At 39.8% G+C, this 20,508-nt stretch overlaps 2 protein-coding genes and 2 pseudogenes across 6 annotated transcripts in view; 3 read left to right on the top strand and 1 right to left on the bottom strand.

Moving 5' to 3' along the window:
• The window catches only part of LOC145492241 (uncharacterized), a 629,788-nt gene that overhangs the window by 263,446 nt on the left and 345,834 nt on the right, over nucleotides 1-20,508 (bottom strand). The gene's annotated exons all lie outside the window — the stretch shown is intronic.
• Nucleotides 1-20,508, top strand: part of LOC145492314 (B-cell receptor CD22-like) — a 47,239-nt gene that overhangs the window by 14,778 nt on the left and 11,953 nt on the right. The window contains exons 3-4 of the mRNA XM_081471738.1: nucleotides 2,626-2,895; nucleotides 16,032-16,283. Coding sequence (XP_081327864.1) covers nucleotides 2,626-2,895; nucleotides 16,032-16,283 — 522 coding nt within the window. The remainder of the gene's footprint in view (nucleotides 1-2,625; nucleotides 2,896-16,031; nucleotides 16,284-20,508) is intronic.
• On the top strand, nucleotides 3,950-6,463 carry LOC145492686 (uncharacterized; annotated as a pseudogene).
• LOC145492685 (uncharacterized) lies at nucleotides 6,386-7,273 on the top strand (annotated as a pseudogene).

The following is a 20,508-nucleotide window of genomic DNA, read 5'->3' as shown; positions in this document are numbered from 1 at the left end:
GCACGGTTATAAGATCTAAAAGATCTTCTTGTTAACAAATGGATTGCTTATCTAAGTTTCTGTGGTGTGCCGCTCCCAGTTAGTTAATTTTTCTGCAGTGAAATTTTTTTGTGTTTTGGCACGTGATGTTTGATTAACTTCATTAGTTTCTCACTTTCTCATCAAAAAATGATATCTATGATTCTGACTGACACAAGTCGGTCATTCAAGCAGTAAAATACTCATTCCTTCAAAAAAGAATTGTTTATCAAAGTTTCTACAGCAGGAAAAGTTCTGTGTATTGGCACATGTCGGCAAGTCGCTGTGAAATGTTGGGTTCATTGTCTGAAGTGTTCTGAAGATCCTCGTCAAAAAAATGATATCTCCGGTTCTGTTTGACACAAATCATTCATTCAAATGGTAAAAGACTCTTTCCTTGATGAAAGAATTGTTTATCAAAGTTTCTTTAGTGTGCCGCTCACATTTAGTTATTTTTCTTCTTCAAAGAAAAGCTCTGTGTTTCGGCAAGTCACTTGTTTGAACTGTCTTTAATTTCTGTCAAAGATTGTTATCAGTTAGTTGTGTTTGCTCCATAAAGATGGGATCGTTGACACGTCTATCCCTGGTTCCATTTGACAGAAAGCAGTAAATTTTTGATTCAATGGCAAAATACTCTCTCTTGATAAATATCCAGTCAGTTAATTTTCTGGTAAGTGCCCAATTGCAAAATGTTTGTTTCAGCTACAGCAAGTCTAGTCTGAAGGCATATGCTCATATACTGTATATGTGTATTCAAAATAAAGAAATTAAACTCTCTCTCACTCTGTGGCAAGCTGTCAAGCCATTGAAAACAACAGTGACTGTTAAGAAAAGAAGAAACAATAGGTTAGATCATACATACTAATGAGGCATACACGCGTATACTGTATACACGTATACTGAAGAAATAGTAAGCGTGCAGTGTACGACTATTGAATTATGGATGCACACGGGAGGTTACTAAGCACAAGAAGCGTGAGAGTTGCACTCAGCTATCGCCTTGTGGCACTCTAGCTTCTTGAGTGCTTAGCAATCCTCCCAAGTGCATCCATCACTCAATAGTTGCACACTGCACGTTTACCATTTCTTTTATAACGTTGAGACTTTTGGGATAGTATATATTGAATCTCATCTGGCTTACATGAAGTCAAAAGTGCAACAAACAAAGCGACACATCAAAATTTTTCTTGCTGGATCGTGGCAAGTTTTATAATATTTTCTCAGGCAAACAAACAATTTTAAACTGCTCTGTTAACCTAAATATCAAGCTGACAACAAACGAATATTGCAGTCAGTACAAGCACTTCTCCAAAATTGCTTAAGGTTAAATTTGGATCAGTTTTCCAAAGAATTGAAAACAAACTGCATATGGTTGAAGCTTTTGGTTGAAGCTGAGCTCTCTTTCCTTCACGGCTTCTTCGGCAAAAGAACAGAACAATATGGAACCACACATTTCTTAAAAGCGAACAAACACCCCTGGCTTTGAGCTGTTTGAGATGCTCTTATTCAATAGCAGGTTTGTGGGTTAAGTTTTCCTTTCTACTTCGTTTGATGAGTGGTGCATCTAAGGCTGAACTCGAACACATGAATGGCTTTTAAAAAGGATCTCTTTCACTTTTGTTATTTGCAAAAATAAGCTTAAATAAACAAGACTGAGGCCTAAAGGAAAATGTCAGAAATGTAAGCTTATATTTGTGCATGATGGAGTCTTTCCTTTGAGCGGCTGTTTCTTCAACATTTCAATTGACGATCAAGTGACGAGCATTCAAGCAAAACTAAAACCCAGGAACTGAAATAATTCATCAAGGGCTACCACTATTTGATAAAAATTCCTTTATTTAAGCTCAGAAAAACTATTACCTTTAGCATTTTTTGACCAGATGGATTTCGTATGTAAGACTTCACAAATAGAGATTTGTTAAAGCTCCCATCGCTCTCATGTTCAAGTTTTGTTCGCCGAAAGCATTTAAATGGCTTTCGTTGCCAGAAAAGTTTTACAATGAAAGCTTGTGCTGAATTTTATTTTGGTCAAATCACTAGAAAATTCTTTCTTAAGTTGCCACAATGCATTACTGACCTCGAAAGGTTGACACAGACCAGTTTGTTGTCGTTTTTTGGTCTGTAGTGCCTTTCTTCAACCAGCTGATTCAACTCCTGCTCACTTAAATTTGCAAATTTCTTAGGTGGAGGCACGGCAAAAAACTTAAGCTCAAAATTTGGTAGCTCACAGGAATAATATTCCTCATCTCCAGAAGAATGTTTACATTTGTCCAATCATATTTTAGGAGAAGAAAAATGGGAATAATTATTTTTTACAAAGTGTCAACATCGATGAAAGAAATTGCTGAGAAAAAGTACAAATAAACAAACTGACATCAGTGTGCAACCCACGGGCAAAGAGATTGATTGTATTAGCTAATCAGAATGCGTGCTTTGCTAAGGCTATGTTATAAGCATTTTTGGCTGATGCAAATTTCATGTATATTTTGGTTCGGCTATATCTGAGCTGCACTGTAGTAACTCACTTCAGGCTGTAACTACTTCTGACTTACTTTACTACTTTTAAGTTAAGTTAAAACATGTTTTCAAAAAATCTGTTCTTTGTAGAACACCCTGAGCTTGATTATGCAAGTAACAATCAAGATGTCTGTGAAGACTCCATGGTTACTCTCTTTTGTAATGCAACTGGTAAACCAGCACCAAACATAAACTGGACAAGAGTGTGGGAAAATGGCACTGATGGTGAACAGCTGCCTGTGGTGGATGGGAGTTATGTCATGAGCAATATCAAGAGAAGCTCAAATGGAACATATCGCTGTACGGCTTACAATGGTGTTGGTGATCCTGTTAATCGCACGGTGAAAGTGATTGTGAGATGTAAGTGAACATCTTTTTAGCTCAAGTTTATAGCAACAATAAACTGATGTTAATGAGACCCAAGAGGCAATGTCTCAAAGACAGACACACACTGGGCATTGTAACACTTTATTTGAGAGTCACGTAACACCACAATCCTTATGTCACGCCCATAGGTAAAATTTCAGCAACTTAGGTAACATGCGGCCAAGGCTCGATCTCAAGGTCCAACTCCAGTAGACAACAATCAGTCTCTTTAGCAGTTACAACAAACCTTTCACTTCCTAATCAAAGGCCATTGTTATCTATATCTGTAAAAGACGGTGTATCAATGGTTCCAGTCATTTCCTTCATGTGTCCACCTCATGCCCCTTACCCCTAGTGAAAGCATACGCTCCTCGTAGGACTTCAGTCTTTGTTTGGTGCCAATCCTTTGCAAGTAATTTTTTGTCAGCCTAGGCGTTCCCTCCCTGTACGAAACTATGATCCAAGTGTTAGTTCAGGATCCTGTGACTATGCTCATCTGTGGAAGAGGTACTTCTCGAAAATCTTCTCGGACCCACGAAGGTCCTGCTGCATCTGCCCTAAACACCAAACAGACCAACTTCCGATGGATGGCCACTGAAGCCCTTCGTCTCTGGCTGGCCCAACATAACCTCGTGCAAAGGGGCACACATCAAGAACTCATTGCCTGTCTTGAAGCCTGCCACAACAACCCTCCATCCGGTTTGGCCACCGTAGCAGACACTTCATCCACGGCTAATACCCTGTACCAGAAGAATAGTCAGACCACCTTATTTCGTTGCTAATTGACAAAAAAACTCACTGCTCAGCAAGATCGCAGCCAACAACACGACCAGTTAGTACCCACTCTTCGCATGGGATCCCAAGCAATGGTCCCCAGTCCTCCTACGCCAAATCTCACTTAAGATGGCGGTGAACAACAACAGAGCATCACCACCCTGCCACCTGCCTTTCCCACTCTGCCACAACCTATCTGATCCAGCCACCATTGTTGCTCTCCACCTGGATTTTCGTCACCCCCTCACTGGCAAGCCACTTAACCAAGATCATGATGACCGCCATCATGAGTGGTGAGTACGTGGAGTTTGCTATTCTCCTCCCCATCTCTTCCCTCAAAGAGGCCTGGAACTCGCAGCTTAAGCTTCAGGTTGGGGCCCAAGGGTTGACAATTCCCCTCCTGGCCACATCCAAACATCCCAAAATTACTTCTAGTGAAAAGTGGTTGGATGCTTTTGCCATCTTCTCCTCGGTTTTGGTTTCCACCTATTCCTCTCACGCCACTGCATTATATGCCTAACAGCAGTTAATAAGGGCTGCAGCGAGGAAATTCCCTGGGATAGCATGGTATGTTTATGATGTTGAGTTTCGGCATCATGCCTCCCGCAACCTCTCCCTGAGCTGGAGGGAACAGGATGTCCAATTACATTTAGACACCTTTACAGGTCTCCCAAAATCCAGCTGCCGATCCTGTAGTAGCTCTGACCACCACGCTGACTCCTGCCCACTGTCTGCCCCTAGGTTCAGGGACCCCCCAACCAACTCGGACCTGCGCTACAATATCAACAACAGTCGTCCCTGTGCCTGCACGCCATGCCCTTCCAAGCACAGATGCAATCAGCCAGGATGCAATACACCCCACTCCAGGCGGGACCACTCCAAACTCTCCCACAACAGAGAGGACTGCTCTAAGTCATCTACTGGCTCTAGCAATTCCTCCCACAGCCACTCCGGAATACCTCGCCCATCTCCCACCCCCTCACCCCTATTAATATCCCCAAGCAGGCATCCTATCTCCACAATCATCGCAATCAGCCCTTTGTCCACCACCTCCTTTCCGACCTTTCGGAAGGTTTTGAAATCGGTTATACAGGCCCCCGGACTCCACAAGAGTTCCCCAATTTGCCCTCTGCTGAGGCAAACCCTTCTGTCATCGACAGCAACATGTTGAAAGAAGTTTATCTAGGCCACACTGCCGAACCCTTTCTTTCCCATCCTTTTCCTGATTTTCAAGTTTACCCCATTAGGACCATTCCTAAGAAACATTCCACAAAACGGTGGACAATATTGCACCTATCCTACCCCAAACACTGCTCATGTGCGTAAATGCCCACATCCCCCCTGAAGACTGTTCTCTCCTGTACATAAAAGTGGATAATGCTATTGCTATACTTCAAGATCTCGGTCAGAACTGCTTCATGTCCAAACTGGGCATTAAAGCTGCCCTCTGGATGATCCCTGTGTACCGTTCTGATTGGGAACTGCTTGGGATGAAATGGCAAGGCCTGCATTTCTTTGGCACTTGCACTCCTAGGTGTCGCGTGGTTAAATGAAGTATTGCTGCTGTTGTTGTTGTTGGTTCTTCCCTTCAGTCTGCGCAGTGCCCCCTTTCATTTTGACCAGTTCTCCTCTGCCCTCAAGTGGATTATTAAAATCAAGCTCCAAATTCCCAAGGTGATTTATATCCATGATGATTTTTTTTTCATCACAGCAGCCCCACCCCAGACTCACTGTGCAACAGCCCTCTGCATTATCCTCCACCTGTTCACTGAGCTAGACATTCCTATCGCCTCTGGCAAAACCTTTTCTCCCTCCACCTCCCTGGAATTAATGGGCATCCTCCTATACTCCCATCCGATTTAGGTCCGCCTCCCACAAAACAAGCTTGCCCTTACTAAACAGCCCTTCTCCAGTGGTCCTTTAAAAAATCAGCCACCCTCTGGGAACTTCAATTCCTAATAGGCACTCTAATTTGCATATTGGGTGATTGCCCCAGTTCGCCCCTTCCTCCAAGGTATCATCCACCTTACCAAGGGTATCCAGCTTCGCCAGTGGGATATCAAACTAAATGCCAGTTTTTGTAAGGACATTCAGATGTGGGTTGAATTTCTAGAGCACTGGAACGGGCTAAGCATTTTTCTTGATTTCTCCCCACCCTGACCTCCAACTGTTCACCGATGCCTCCAGGACCACAGGATATGGATGGTTCTTAGATGGGCTATGGTTCCAGGGCCGCTGGCTTCCTGAACGTACCACAAGCCAAAAACAGGGCATCAGTATTGAATGGCAGGAGATATTCCCCATCTGCCTGGCCTGTGTACTTTGGGGCCCTACCTGGTCGGGAAGCGTATCAAGATGTGGTGTGACAATCAGTTGGTCGTAGCCATCATAAACTCCAAACACTCCAAGTCCCCCGGGTAATGGACCTGGTCCGCAGCATCACCCTCCTAACCCTTGTTAGTAACTTCACTACTAGCGCTACCCACATCCCTGGTCTGAATAATGCTATTACTGACTCCCTTTCCCGTTTTCAGATGGATAATTTCCACATCCTGGCTCCCACATCCTCTCTCACTCCCTGCGTGATCCCTTCATCAGTGATGCACATCTGACAGCCTCCGCACAGCAATACTTCCATGCCTCTCTTGCCCCCTCCACAAGGTGAACCTACCAGGCAGGTCAAAAGCATTTTTTAACCTTCAACCTCCTGCATGGATTGGTGGGCCCCTCCAATCCCCTATTGCCAGCATTGTAACTGACTCTCATTTACTTTGCCTCTCACTTAGCCCAAACTGTTTCATATGACACAGTCAAACTTTATTTGGTTGTGGTTCAGGACCTCCACCCTGAGCTCAGCTTCCCCCTTCTTATCAACAAAATGCACTGCCTCCAATAAGTCCTGATGGGTATAAAATGCCTAGCCCCCTCAACTCGGCGCTTCATCTTCCTTATTACTGCCCAAGTCCTCACAGCCATCCATAACTATCTCTATCTAGTACAAATTTAGACTGCATTATGCTTTGGGTAGCCTTCACCTTAGCCTTCTTTGCCTTTTTTACATGCTAGGGAGTTCACTTGCAACAGCCCCTTCAACCCTGAGGTCCACCTCACCTCCCACGATAGAACCTTCCACCTGAATATCCAATCTCCTTCCCATATGCGGGTTAGGATAAAACAATCCAAAACTGACCCTTTCCTTTAAGGATGCCCTTACCAAGTCCACATCACCCATCTGTTCTGTGATGGCTATGAAAGATTACATTCTCCAAGCCCATCCTCTAGCAAACCGTCCTCTATTTGTGTTTCTCTCAATCTGGCTCATGGCTAACCCGCTTGAGCCTTGCTCAAGGAGCTCTGGTCTATCCTACAGCAATGTGGCTTCCGGTCGAACAACTCCTACTCCCACAGGTTCAACATTGGAGCCGCCACATCTGCACCTTCAGCAGGCATCCCTTCATGACTAATTAAAGTTCTAGGACGGTGGAGCTCAGACTGCTTTGAACTATATATCAAGACTCCACAATCTACCATTTTAGCTGTACCTAAACTGTTAGTAAACCATAGTAGCTCTCATTCTCTATCTTTGCCTTGTAAGTGACGTTATTTTAAGAGCAGGGCATCTGGATTTCACTGAAGATTCCTGTCCCCACTTACTCTTACTGTGGGGGAATTGTGCCCCTCACAGAAACAAGTTCTACAATTCATAGCAGGGAAGTGTATCCATTAGCTGCATTTTACCCCACAGTAAGGCTCTAGCCCACTGGAGACAGGTCCAGAGATATATCCATTCCAAGGTGGCTACCCCAGGTACCACCTGATCTGTACTCCCTCCAGGAGGGGATACCCCTCCTGGTTCCCTCAGTTCCCCAGGACTGTGGGATATGCGCCAGGAGGCAGTTCTGGATCTTTTATTCCAGGGTGGCTACTCCCGTTACCACCTGATCTGTACTCCCCCAAGGAATATTTAAGAAGAAAGCAAGGATACTCACCTGGGGGAGGGGGGTACTCCCTTATATGGGCTATATAGGTATGTGCCACGGGATAGGTATGTGCCACGGGATAGATCCTTAAATTTAGGGTATCATATTTGCCCCTGTTTGCATTGTGTTACCAGTGTGATCCTTAGATAGGGTATATAAATTGTATCAGCTAGAATTGCAGTGCGTAGCAAAATGGAAACATATGATTTGTTAAAACTGAACTATTTCTAACCTTCCAATGTTACAGAAACAAAAATTTATAAAGTTGAACCGTTCATGCTATTCTTATTTTTTTGTTTTTCCCCTGAATAGGGTGTCATTTTTTGGGTGTGGGCCTTTCAATAGGGTACTGATTTTCATTTGCTTTATCCTTGAATAGGTTCAGGGCTTAAGAGCCTTTGCAGCACACCCCTATCCGAAATTTAGGGAAGTAACCCCCCCCCCCCCCCTTGGAGATTTCAGTTGCATGTCAAGTTGCTAAGATGACCACAACTTGTTCCCTAATGATTGGGTGGTTACATGTACATGATGCACCTTCATTTTGATGAAGTGTGGTTGTCTTGGTCTGCCAAATCATTCAGTACTGATCAGAAGAAACCTAACAGGGAAAACGTTTGTTAATGGGTATAGAACAGATACAGAACGGGTACGAGAACGCAAATGGAACGGGAACGGAACGTGTACAGAACGGATACAGAACAGATACCAAATGGATTTTGAACGAATACTGAACGGATACCGAACGGATACCGAACGCATACCGAATGGAAATGGAACAAATACGGAATGGTTACAAATCACAAAAATGGAAAAAAGCGTTCTCCAGAACACAAACTATAAGAGAACGCATTCTTCAGAACACATGCTAGTAACATGTTCGTCCAATTTTTGTCCAGCCCAGTGATCTTGAGAAAATGACAGAACAAATCATCTTATGTGTTTTTTTTTCTTTTACACGCACTAAGCAAGCATCTTCCATCGCGGCCATTTACACAGACTACCGGTCGCTTTGTATTGTTTTGGAAATAGACTTACTAACTGGCCTTGAAGTTACAATAGTATCTTCCTGTATTTTTCCACTAACTGGACTCATGTTTTCACCAGGCAAATTTAAGCTTACTGTTCGTATCCTCGCATAAGGCGACAGTTTTAACCCATTTCATGAAATGCAAATGAGTGTCGCTAACCTTGTAAACAAGTTCTTGGAAATCTCGTTCTTCTGAACGAGTTTCAAGAACGCTTACCGATGGAACGCTAACTGAATGGGAACAGAACAGCACAGAATGGATAGAGAACGGATATGGAACGGATATGGAATGGATATGGAACGGATACACAACGGGTGTGGGAACATGTGGAACGGAAACAGAATGCGTTCTGTCAAGCGCTCCCTGTTAGGTTTCTTCTGATTGGTACTGTGACTGCTGGAAAGTTCTGGAAACTGTTCCCAACCACCTCATTACTTTTCATTCGAAGATAAGTTGAAATAAAAAACAAAAACAAAATAATGTACTGTATTTAGCTGCCTTAGTTATTTTTCGGAAGTTCACCAACTCTTTCCACAGTGATTTATATTTACACCAACTTATAGGAGGCAGTCTGGCCAAGTGGTTAGGGCACCGGACTTGAAATCTGGAGGTTGCGGGTTCAAGTCCTGCTCTGACCTCTTAACCCGTTGTTGTTTCTTGGTAGGCCCTAGTTCAACTCCTCGGTCATGCTTGTACATAGCCAACTGGTCTGCCTCCTGTCAGTTGGGATTTTTAACCATGTTATGTTCATTTGCATTATTTGTTTCATCATTTGGTTTCATTGGCCCTGAAAAGCCCCATTGGGGAGTGGTCAACAGATATATTATATTAGATATATTATTTGGCAAAGAACAAGCAGTAGCAAGCTATTAGACATGAATTCTTGTAGCAACCCATAACAACATTATTTGATATCATTAGCAAATAGCAGTTAATTCAAATTTACCACTTACAGTAACTCAAAGCAATGACGTAAACAACATTTGTGACCCTCCACGGGAAAACAGGGATAAAAGTGATAGCACGCTCACAACACGCTTCCACTTGGAAATAAAAGAATTTGACTTTAGCATGCTTAAAGTGTGTTCAGGAGCACACTGCATTAGTAAACTCTTTTGTTTGGGTGGACACACTAAGAACAATAAGCGTGCACACACTAACAATGCAATCAAACAAAGAAGAGTTAAACTTCAAAAACAAAAGATAGTGTGCCACAACACGCTTTAGTGTGCGAAATAGCACAACACGCTTAAAGCGCGATACTTTCAACTACTGTGCTGAAAGAGTCTTGGGCGAAGAGAACATCAACGAACATTGCGGTTGCTTATCGATCAACACCTACTTACCATTTATTTACTACATTCACAATGAAAATGAAGTGTCTCGGTCAAGTGCGTGTAAAAAATAACAGTACATAACTGTAATTTCTCGGATTTGATTGTAACTCACCCTTGAATTTTTTGTTGCGTTGCCATTTCTACAGAAGGTGAGACTCAGTTGTATATCTGTCTTGTGTAGCACCATTCTTGCTGCCACTTCAATTTAAAAGAAAATTATAAACATTGAGCAGTAAATCTGACCTCTCATGAAACAAACCGTTCACTTGCCATTTATTATCCGTTCAAGATAGGATGCTGTTCGCAAGGTTGCTGCTATCTGTTCACGACAAAAAATCAGCTGTTCAAATGACGAGGGGAATCCGATCAGATTCAGCTTTTCGCGATGCGTTGAATTTGCATAATGTTCAAAACAAACAATTCCACATACGAAGGCCACAATTTTCTCACAGAACCTTTCTTTGTTGGAGTTATTGCAGATGTCAAGATGTTTGTTGTTTCTTTCACATTTGCTACACAGAAATCAACGAACAAGACGCCAAAAAAAAAAAAAACTTGCTTTTAGGTACTTTGGGACTCCAGGACTGATGTCAATACACACCGTTTTGCAGTCTGCTTTGTTTCCACCTAGCTGAAAAGGTAAAATTGATCGCAAACTAAGTATCTACAAATTCAGAACCAACCGAAAAAAGTTACCATTACAAAATGGATGAAACTAATTTATAAAACAACAAAAAGCCAAAGGCATTGTAGCGGTCTGCAAATAATCCCAGGACTGCAAATGATCCTGGACCGCAAATGATCCCGGACAGGAAATGATCCCCATATTGGACCGCAAATGTCCCAATCAAAAAACAGGAATGGCATGGATTTATACCAGAGGAAGGTGAGAACATGTACAAAAATTATGAACTAAAAAACGTGTTTTATCATTTTCCAGAAAATAATCCACAGTTGCTGTTTTGTTCTTTGAAGGGTACAGATCGTTTTCACTGTCAAGCAATAAAAAAAAAATAGTAAATCAAAAACCAACCAATGGAAAAAAGCTAATAAATTGTGATGTACATTATAGAAGATAACTAAATAAGACACTTTCCAAGTTTTAGGCCTGTGCATTTCCCCAAACTTCAGATATTCGTCATAAATGTTTCCCAGATATTTACAGAACCCAGTAAGAAAACGCCATGTTGGTATACATCTGGCCTGAATATAGTGTAAACATCTGGAACTTACAGTGTAAATATATATAGTGTACAAATGATAATAGAATTGTAATTGTATTTCATTTTATTCTAGTTTATCTATTCACTTTTTCTTTCTAATATTTATTTCTCTCAAAGATATTAACTAACAAGCTACTCTGTAAATTCGAGGTATGTATGTACTTTGGCTTTCTAGGCCACTGAGTATCAGTACTAAACAAACAAGCATTTACATAACTACTTTTCCTAATGCTCTAACATGTAAAAAGGCTTAAAATCATGAGATAAGTATATATTTTTTCGACAAACTCGATTGTAGCCTTGTGTCACGCAACCTGCATAACCCTGAAATTCAAAATGCTCTCGTTTCCAAATGAAGCACACTAATTGTAAACAGATATAAATATACCACCTCTTATACCTGATGAGGATAAAAACACGTCACGTGAAGACGATCTATTGAATTAGAAGTCTTAGAAAAACACAGACTTGTGAACATTCTCGAGATCCCGGTGGCAATAGTATCAGACATCTATCAAACAGCTAATTGTCAAAACAAAGCGCAAGCCTTGGCCTTGCTTGCATGGTCATGAAGCTGAACTTCATAACTATACCTTGGAATTTTGGCTTCTTATAATACTCAAGTAGACATTTCCAATGAATTAAAGCCAAAATACGACCAAGGAAAAATTATAAAATAAATTTGTTCAAATTTCCAGTGCTACACACTAGGTGTTTTACAGAGTGATGAAGCGTTGTAGGCTTGTGGGTCTACTCAGGTGAGAGCATCTTCTGTAATAGTTGCTTCATGGTTAGAAAACTTTAGACGAGTGGCGTTAATGGCTGATAAAATGTGATTTTACTATAACACCGAACTATCAATGTTTAACAAAGGAAGATATGTGGCGTATGTTGCACTGATCATAATTTTACTGAGAATTGCAAAGAAATGCAAGCCTAGTCGTGTTTTGATGATTGGGTGGTGATATTCATAACATTGTAGTGAGCAACAAAATTTAGTCGAAAGTATGAAAAAAAGCAAGTTGTTAGCCATTATAATTATGAGATGGCTTTAATAAACACATTGGTATTCACGTACGCCAATTCCCTATCCACACCTTTCCACTATCCATGCCATTCCTTATTTTTTAGTTGGGATCATTTGCGGTCCCTATCGGGGATCATTTCCGGTCCAGGATCATTTGCGGTCCAATTTGGGGATCATTTGCGGTCCGGGATCATTTGCGGTCCTGGGATCATTTGTGGACCCGTACAGCATCCGTGTCCCTAAAGTTATTTAGTTCGCGAATGAAATTTGAGACATTCCTAACTCGATACATAGCACGTGACCAAAATCTTCCCACCAGCGATGGTAAAATTGTTCTTCACGAACGAACCGAACTTAACTCTCTCCAAATATGACTACTGCAGGGTTTAGTTTTTTATGGCTTACACTTGACATTGTAAAACTTAACTTAAGTCGCATCATTAAACTTCCCAACACGTGTAACCAAAGCCATATGCGTATAGTAATGCCACAATTTGTTGTTCTTCGGCACCGATGAGAATCAGAGACAGTAACTTCTCTGGCCGTATTTGTTTCCAAAGGAAGGAAGGTGATCAGTTTGTTTAAAAATGTTCTACTTGTGTTTGAGGTTATTCAGAATAATAGTATCTTTTGTTTGTTGTCCAACACGGGTGCCAAGTTTTTCTCCTGTTCTTTGTCACTATTTATTAATTGTCACTAATTTAGAAGCTTTCAGAGTAAAATAATAAAATTCCAACTTTTTGGAGAGCAAGATCGCAAACTTTCTGCGATGTTCCTTTTAGCTCTAGTGTGTTCTAGCGTGCCAACTCACACACTAAGCGTGTTACGGTTAGCACGTTAATCAAAACAAAAGGTTTAGCGTGTTAAAATCTTCGAAACAAATCGTTGTGTGTCCTTCATTGTGCTATGAATTAAATATGCGCATAAAGTGTGTCTTAGGACACACTAAGTGTGCTGTGTTAGCGTGTTGTAAGCGTGCTATCACCTTTATCCCTGTTTTCCCATGGAGGGTCACATTTTCTTAACATTTGCAAAGAAAATTGAAAAACAAATCTTGAAGGTTCCTACCAATGGACTTTACTACATTTGGATGCCTGGCAGTTCTCTCACAAATGTTTTAAAAAACTCAGTATATGAACAATGGTTACAAGAGGAGTGAAAGAGTTTTCCTTTTAATGAAGTCATTTGTAGTTTTCAACTTTACTTTTGCCTCAGTATCAATTAGAATGCCTGTATTTTTCTCTGTTGTAGATATCTTTGTTGTATGATCTCAATTGAAAACTTTTTAGTGACTTTGTATCTTGGAGCAACAGCAAACAATTTTTTTTTATTTAGTATACTAAATGGTTTGAACCCAGGAGTATCAGTAGTTTGTCTTGTGTGATTGTCCCAGTGAGGGTAGTTCTGAAAAGAACTGTTGGTGATTGATGTTTGGACAACCTGAGTGGAAATCATCTTCAGAGTCAAGCGAATAGTGTTAGTCAGTCAATGATGTTATAAGTCTGGTTCGGTTGAAAGTGATTGGTCAGTCTAGCTGTGATGGTATTGGCTGAAAGACTCATGTAATGTTTGTCAGCAGTCATTGGTCAGTGTTCTAGTAAGTTTGATCCATCTATTGTTAGTCAAATCGGTCTGTTTGAGGTCTATCTATTAATTGTTTGTCAAATTAAGTCGGTCTGTCTGAGTTTCATTTGTTGGTTTTGTTTATGTCCTCAAATTGCTCTGAGTCTCAGAACATATTTTGTTAAGTGTTCCTGTTACGTGTAGGTTACTTCTGAGTAGTACGGTACTTAATTTCAGTTTGAAGACCCTGAAGATACATGAAATAACAGTTTCTTGTCTCTGTATCAGAAACCGTTTATTAGTTTTCAAAATCGAATGTATCTTCTATTCCAAATGAATGTTTTCTTGGCTTCCTCTGACTATCTCCTGGCAGCACAAACATTATTTTTGTTGTTGACTTTTCCCAGTGCACACTTGTAAAGCACACACATGCATGTAATAATGTAGTTCTTCATTGATCTTCATCTTAAGAAGCATGAATAAGGCTAAGCTTGGCCATTAAATACACATTTAGTACAGTTGTTGATTATCAAATAAATGGTGAAGTGTTAGGTTTTAGTTAACCTTTGATTTTGTTTTGGTGTTTAGGTTAGGTTTGTTTGGGAACGACCGTTTTGGTTAGGTTTCTGCTAAGTGCACAAAAAGTAAAACATGGAAAACTGTACAACGTGCATGTATGTGTGTAGTGATATGGCAATATAGCAGCTGGTATTCCTTTTCTGGAAGTAACCGAAAGAAAAAAAATTGTCTGAAGTGGTGGTTGTTCAATTTGGTTATTTAGACCAGGGTCTTTGGTTGTTCTCACCAATTTTGCCAGGAGAAATGGGCTTTTTTCCCTAGATATTTCAATCTATAATTGTCAGTGGTTATATAAAGATGATCCTAGCTTTCAGTTCTCCTTTGAAACACAAACATGTAAGACTTAAAAAAGGAAGGCTAATTGAAATGATTGTTAGGACTTATACATGTACCACATGTATATAGCACACTACCTAATGCAACAATTCAAGTACCCAGAACCTCTGGCATTAATTATCTCATGGAATGTTTGTTAGCTCATGAAATTACCTACAGAACCACACCTAAATTGTAGAATTTTAGGGTGTGTAAAGTGCTGCTGAACCTGTATCTGTTGGAGTCACACATGGGTCAATTTTAGGGCCACTGTTATTTATCCTCCACCTGAATGATCTTCCCAGTGCGGTAGTGGATTGTGGTATTCTCATGTATGCTGACGATACCGAAGTATTTTTCTCAGCTCCTGAAGTATCTGCTATCCAGGCTTCCTTAGTGAAGGAGCTGTAATCCATTGAATGTTGGCTCTTTTCAATAGTTTATTTATTAACATAGCTAAGACTGAGGCAATGCTGTTTGGAACTCCGCAGAAGCTTGTTAAGATAAATCAGTTCTCGGTCACTATCAACGGGTCTGCTACAAAGGGTGTCACTGAGTTTAAATATTTGGCTGTTATCTTTAATGAACACATCAGCTGGAATGAACATATTAAAGCTATTGTTTCTAAGGCTGGTAGGCGGGTCGGTATGCTAGGCCTTGCACGCCGCTATATCACTTTACATAGTGCTAATGCCAATTGTATTTCAATGATTAGAACAATATTAGAGTATTGTGCTGGGGCCTGGGCGTGTTGCAGGGAAGAGAACAGCGGAACTTTACAAGCTCTGCAGAAGCGAGTAGGAAGAATAGTAATAAAGACAGCTAGTAGTGACACTGCTATGGAAGCTTTAAAATGGCCATGTCTTAGGACAAAGCGCAATGAACATATGCTTAAGCTTGTGAGGAAATGCATAGATGGTCGGTGTCCTCAATATTTTAATAACTATTTTGTTTTTAATAAGTACGTTTGTACTTGCTCAACCTGGCAGAGCAATCTTTTACATCTGCTAGCTATAAGAACAGAAACAGCCAGGAGATCTTTTTAATATTATGAAGTATGGTCTTTAATAAAATAATACTGTAAATGTACATAAATTTGAAGATATTACTATGGTAGTTATATGCTTTTGATATTTGTTGTAATATACTTTCCTATATTTACGTTTTTATTTTTGTGTATATCCTATTGTGTAAGCTACAGTTTCAGGGCTCCTATTGATAGCAGAGATGCTTTGTAAACTCCCTGAAGGGACTACTAGGTTTTTACTTTTAAATAAAGGTGTCAATCTATTTTTTATTGACAGATTCTGCATCTGTTGTCAGAGTTGTCAAGTCTTCAAATACAGTAATTGAAGGAGATACTTTTAGCCTGACTTGTGAGGTATCTGGGGATCCTATGCCAAATGTTACTTGGATTACAGTGAGCGATGATGAGCACAGTTATGGAAACATACTGAACTTTACCAACATTACAAGAGGTGATTCAGGAGACTATAGATGTGAAACAGAGAATAGATGTGGAAAGGAATCAAGGAATGAATCTATCAACGTCTTTTGTAAGTCCTGGGATGTAAATTTTAGGCTTAATGGTCTTACATATATCGTAATTAATTTACTAACTATTTATATGGCACACATGTAGAGGAGCCTAGTTTCTTTACAGGGTTTTCCAGCAGGCTGATGAGGGATAGCCTGGACAGAAGTAGACTGTTCATGTACTTGTTATATTCATATTTCCATGAAAGATTCTTCTGTTACATTTTAGAAAAAAAAAAAGCACTGAGATACTATGCATGCTCTGATTGGTCAATAGTTTCCAAACCTATGTTCTATTGTACTGGTAAACACATGGTCCCTGATATGGCAGCTCTACATGGGAAATAGAGAGCTCAGAACACTAACAACAAGAAGATCTGTTAGATCTTATAACCGCGCTTTTAAAATTTAACTGTTTTCTTAGCACTACAGTCACAGCGCAGTGCACATTCCAAAGCAATCCTTGATGATTCATTGATTACTGTAGATACCACATCACTTGATCAACACAAACTGTATTGTTGCACTATCAGTTGTAGCTGTTGTAAAATCTCTGATGACATGATAGTCTTAATCTGGAACTTTCTTCAGGATATGTATGGGCCTTAAGATACGAACACTATTAAGAACAGCTTTCTTTCTCAAAAGTCACAATTAAATTTAATTGTTTTTTCCCTAGAGTAAAGGGCTAGCAAAGAAGTCACATAAGTCACATAATTCAAGAATTGCGTTATCCACGGCGATCTTTAGTACGGTGGTTATTTCCCTACCAATGACGTAATCCTTCCATGTTCTGACACATTCTGTGCTTGGCTTGAAATATTTAATTTTCCCTCCGATCTATGAACTTGCTGCAATGAAACAGCCAAAGAATTTACTTCATTTGCCTAAAACCACAAGAAATACTCGCAAAATTGCAAATAAGTTAATGACCGTCGCTTCTGCCGAAATAAACTTGCAAAGTAAATACGATCTTATGTCACACAGCGAAAGTGAAAGCTGCAACATCAGCGCATTCCATGGCTGACATAATACCTTTTTTAACGTATTTATTATTCCCTTGGAATCCAACGCTTCGATAAAACCAAAAGAAAATATATTTTACACACAATAAAGAAAAGAATATCCATAACATTGTCCGTGTATTAATTTTTGAACAGCTCTTGGTGAATAAACATCACAGGTTGCGTGATTCAAAATTTGGCTGTGAGGGAGTTTGGGTCTGGTCACCGACAAAACTAAAAAAAACAATAAAATAAACAAAAAGATCTGTTAGATCTTATAACCGCACTTTTAAAATTTAACTGTTTTCTTAGCAGTACAGTCGCAACGCAGGGCATATTCTAAAGCAATCCTTGATGATTCATTGATTACTATAGACACCACATTAATTGATCAACACAAACTGTATTATTGCACCATCAGTTGTAGCCGTTGTGAAATCTCCGATGACGTAATAGTCTTAATCTGGAACTTTCTTCGGGATATGTATGGGCATGAAGATATGAACACTATTAACAACAGCTTTCTTTCTGGAAAGTCACAATGAAATTTAATTGTTTTTCCCCTTGAGTTCAGGGCTAGCGAAGAAGTCACACAAGTCATAATTCAAGAATTGCATTATCCACGGCTATCTTTAGTGTGGTGGTTATTTCCTTATCAATGACGTAATCCTTGCATGTTCTGACGTGTTGTTTGCTTGGCTTGCAAATATTTAATTTTCCTTTTGATCACCGAACTCGCTGCGATGAAACAGCCAAAGAATTTACTTCATTTGCCTAAAACCACAAGAAATACTTGCAAAATTGCAAATAAATTAATGACGGTTGCTTCTGCCGAAATAGACTTTTCGAAGTAAACACAACCTTATTTGTCACATAGCAAAGTGAAAGCTGCAACGTCAGCACATTCCATGGCTGACGTAATACCTTTTTTTGGTGTATTTATTATTCCCTTTTGAATCCAACGCTTCAATAAAACCAAAAGAAAATATATTTTACCCACAACAAAGAAAACAATATCGGTAAAATTGTCTGTGTATTAATGTTTCAACAGCTTTTGGCAAATAAACATCACACGTTGCGTGACTCAAAATTTGGTTGAGAGGGAGTTTGGGTCTGGTCACCGACAAAAAAAAATAAACAAGAAGATCTGTTAGATCTTATAACCGCGCTTTTAAAATTTAACAGTTTACTTAGCACTACAGTCGCAATGCAGTGCACATTTCAAAGCCGTCCTTGATGATTCTTTTCTTACTGTAGACATCACATCACTTGATCAACACAAACTCTATTATTGCACCATCAGTCGTAGCCATTGTGAAATCTCCAATGACGTAACGGTCTTAATCTGGAACTCTCTTCAGGATATGTATGGGCATGAACGATATGAACGATATGAACGATTCAATAACAACACTATTAACAATTGGTTTCTTTCTTAAAAGTCATGATTAAATTTCATTGGTGTTTTCCACGAGTAAAGGGTTAGCAAAGAAGTCACACGAGTCACATAATTCAAGAATTGCGTTATCCACGGCTATCTTTAGTACGGTGGTTATTTCCCTACCAGTGACATAATCCTTGCATGTTCTGATATGTTCTTTGCTTGGCTTGCAAATATTTAATTTTCCTTCTGATCACCAAATTTACTGCGATGAGACAGTCAAAGAATTTACCTCATTCGCCTAAAACCACAAGAAATGCTCAAAAAATTGCAAATAAATTAATGACCGTCACTTCTGCCGAAATAAACTTGCAAAGTAAACACAATTTTATTTGTCACGAAGCAAAAGTGAAAGCTGCAAGGTCAGCGCATTCCATGGCTGACGTAATACCTTTTTTTTTAGCGTATTTATTATTTCCCTTCGAATCCAACACTTCGGTAAAACCAAAAGAAAATATATTTTACCCAAAGTAAAGAAAACAATATCCATAACATTGTCCTTGTATTAATGTTTCAACAGCTTTTGGCGGGTAAACATCTCAGGTTGCGTCATTCAAAATTTGGCCGAATGGAGGTTTGGGTCTGGTCACCAACAAAACTAAAAAACAAGAAGATCTTTAAGATCTTACAACCGCGCTTTTAAAATTTAACTGTTTTGGTAGCACTAAAGTCGCAACACAATGCATATTTCAAAGCAGTCCTTGATGATTCATTGATTACTGCAGACACCACATCACTTGATCAACACAACCTGTATGATTATTGCATCATCAGTCGTAGCCATTGTGAAATCTCCAATGATGTAATTACTTCCGGCACATGTCATAAGATGGGTTCATGAGTGACCCGAAAAAAAAAAAAAAAATGAAAAAAAAATCGGTTTTGAACCTATTTCCGGCAAATTTGGAACACCGGAAGCTGAGAAATTATTTCCGACCATTTTTCAGCTCTTTTCATCATATCCCCCCTCGGGAGGGTTTTGTCAAGTTAGCTAATTTAGTATGCAAGCCACTGTAATGAAGGTCACCGTCGGCGAAATGTTTATCTGCTCAAAATTGCGGCCAAATCTTTCAGAGATGGAAGTCAGGACATTTGTAAGGCTGCAGAAAGTAATTTGGGACCAGTTGCTGGCTTCTAAGGCTGAATTTATCCAGAAGTAAGCTGTATTTTCGTTTTCGTGCCGAAAGTCACGCAGTGAAATATTATCAGCTTGTTGTGCTGTCCTGTTCTGTTTTTTCTCTTGGTCTTTTTTGTAGCCTGCCGAGGCCATTCTTTCATTTAAATCAATTGAAAAAAGTTCGAAAAAGATGTTCTTATTCAAGTTTAAGCTCTCAGGCGATAATTCCGCAGTTTTTTGGCCGAAACGTCGGCTTTGTTATGTTCGTGTCTTTCGGTTGCTATGGGCGACCGTGGCTTCCTTTGTTAGGTCAAGTCTGGGGAGTGAGATCACAAAAAAAATTCTAATTAATTCTGGTTTTGTTTGATTTCGCTGAAATTTCAACACGATAGAGCTGGATTGTTAAGGAGTATATTTAGTTTCTGCTGATGTGTGGTAGCTATTAACGCTAAAGTGATATATCGCTTCGAAGTCAGGGTTTTGAAGAGTTTTTTTTGCAACGTGTGGGTTCGGCGTGATTTTGTAATCGGAGGTTTTTGTTGACCCCGAAGGAAAAAATATCTGGAAAAGGTCATTTCATCGACAATTCAAATGAATATAAATATGTATATGTTCCAAGCTAAATTTCTGGTGAAAAAGTATGATTTTTGATGAGTGCTGGGTTTTTGATTTTTTTCCCGCAA

Source organism: Orbicella franksi, chromosome 7 (assembly GCF_964199315.1).
Source record: "Orbicella franksi chromosome 7, jaOrbFran1.1, whole genome shotgun sequence".
Classification (NCBI taxonomy): Eukaryota; Metazoa; Cnidaria; class Anthozoa; order Scleractinia; family Merulinidae; genus Orbicella; species Orbicella franksi.
The sequence above is the reverse complement of the archived record's forward strand: the minus strand, read 5'-3'. Positions and strand labels throughout refer to the sequence as shown.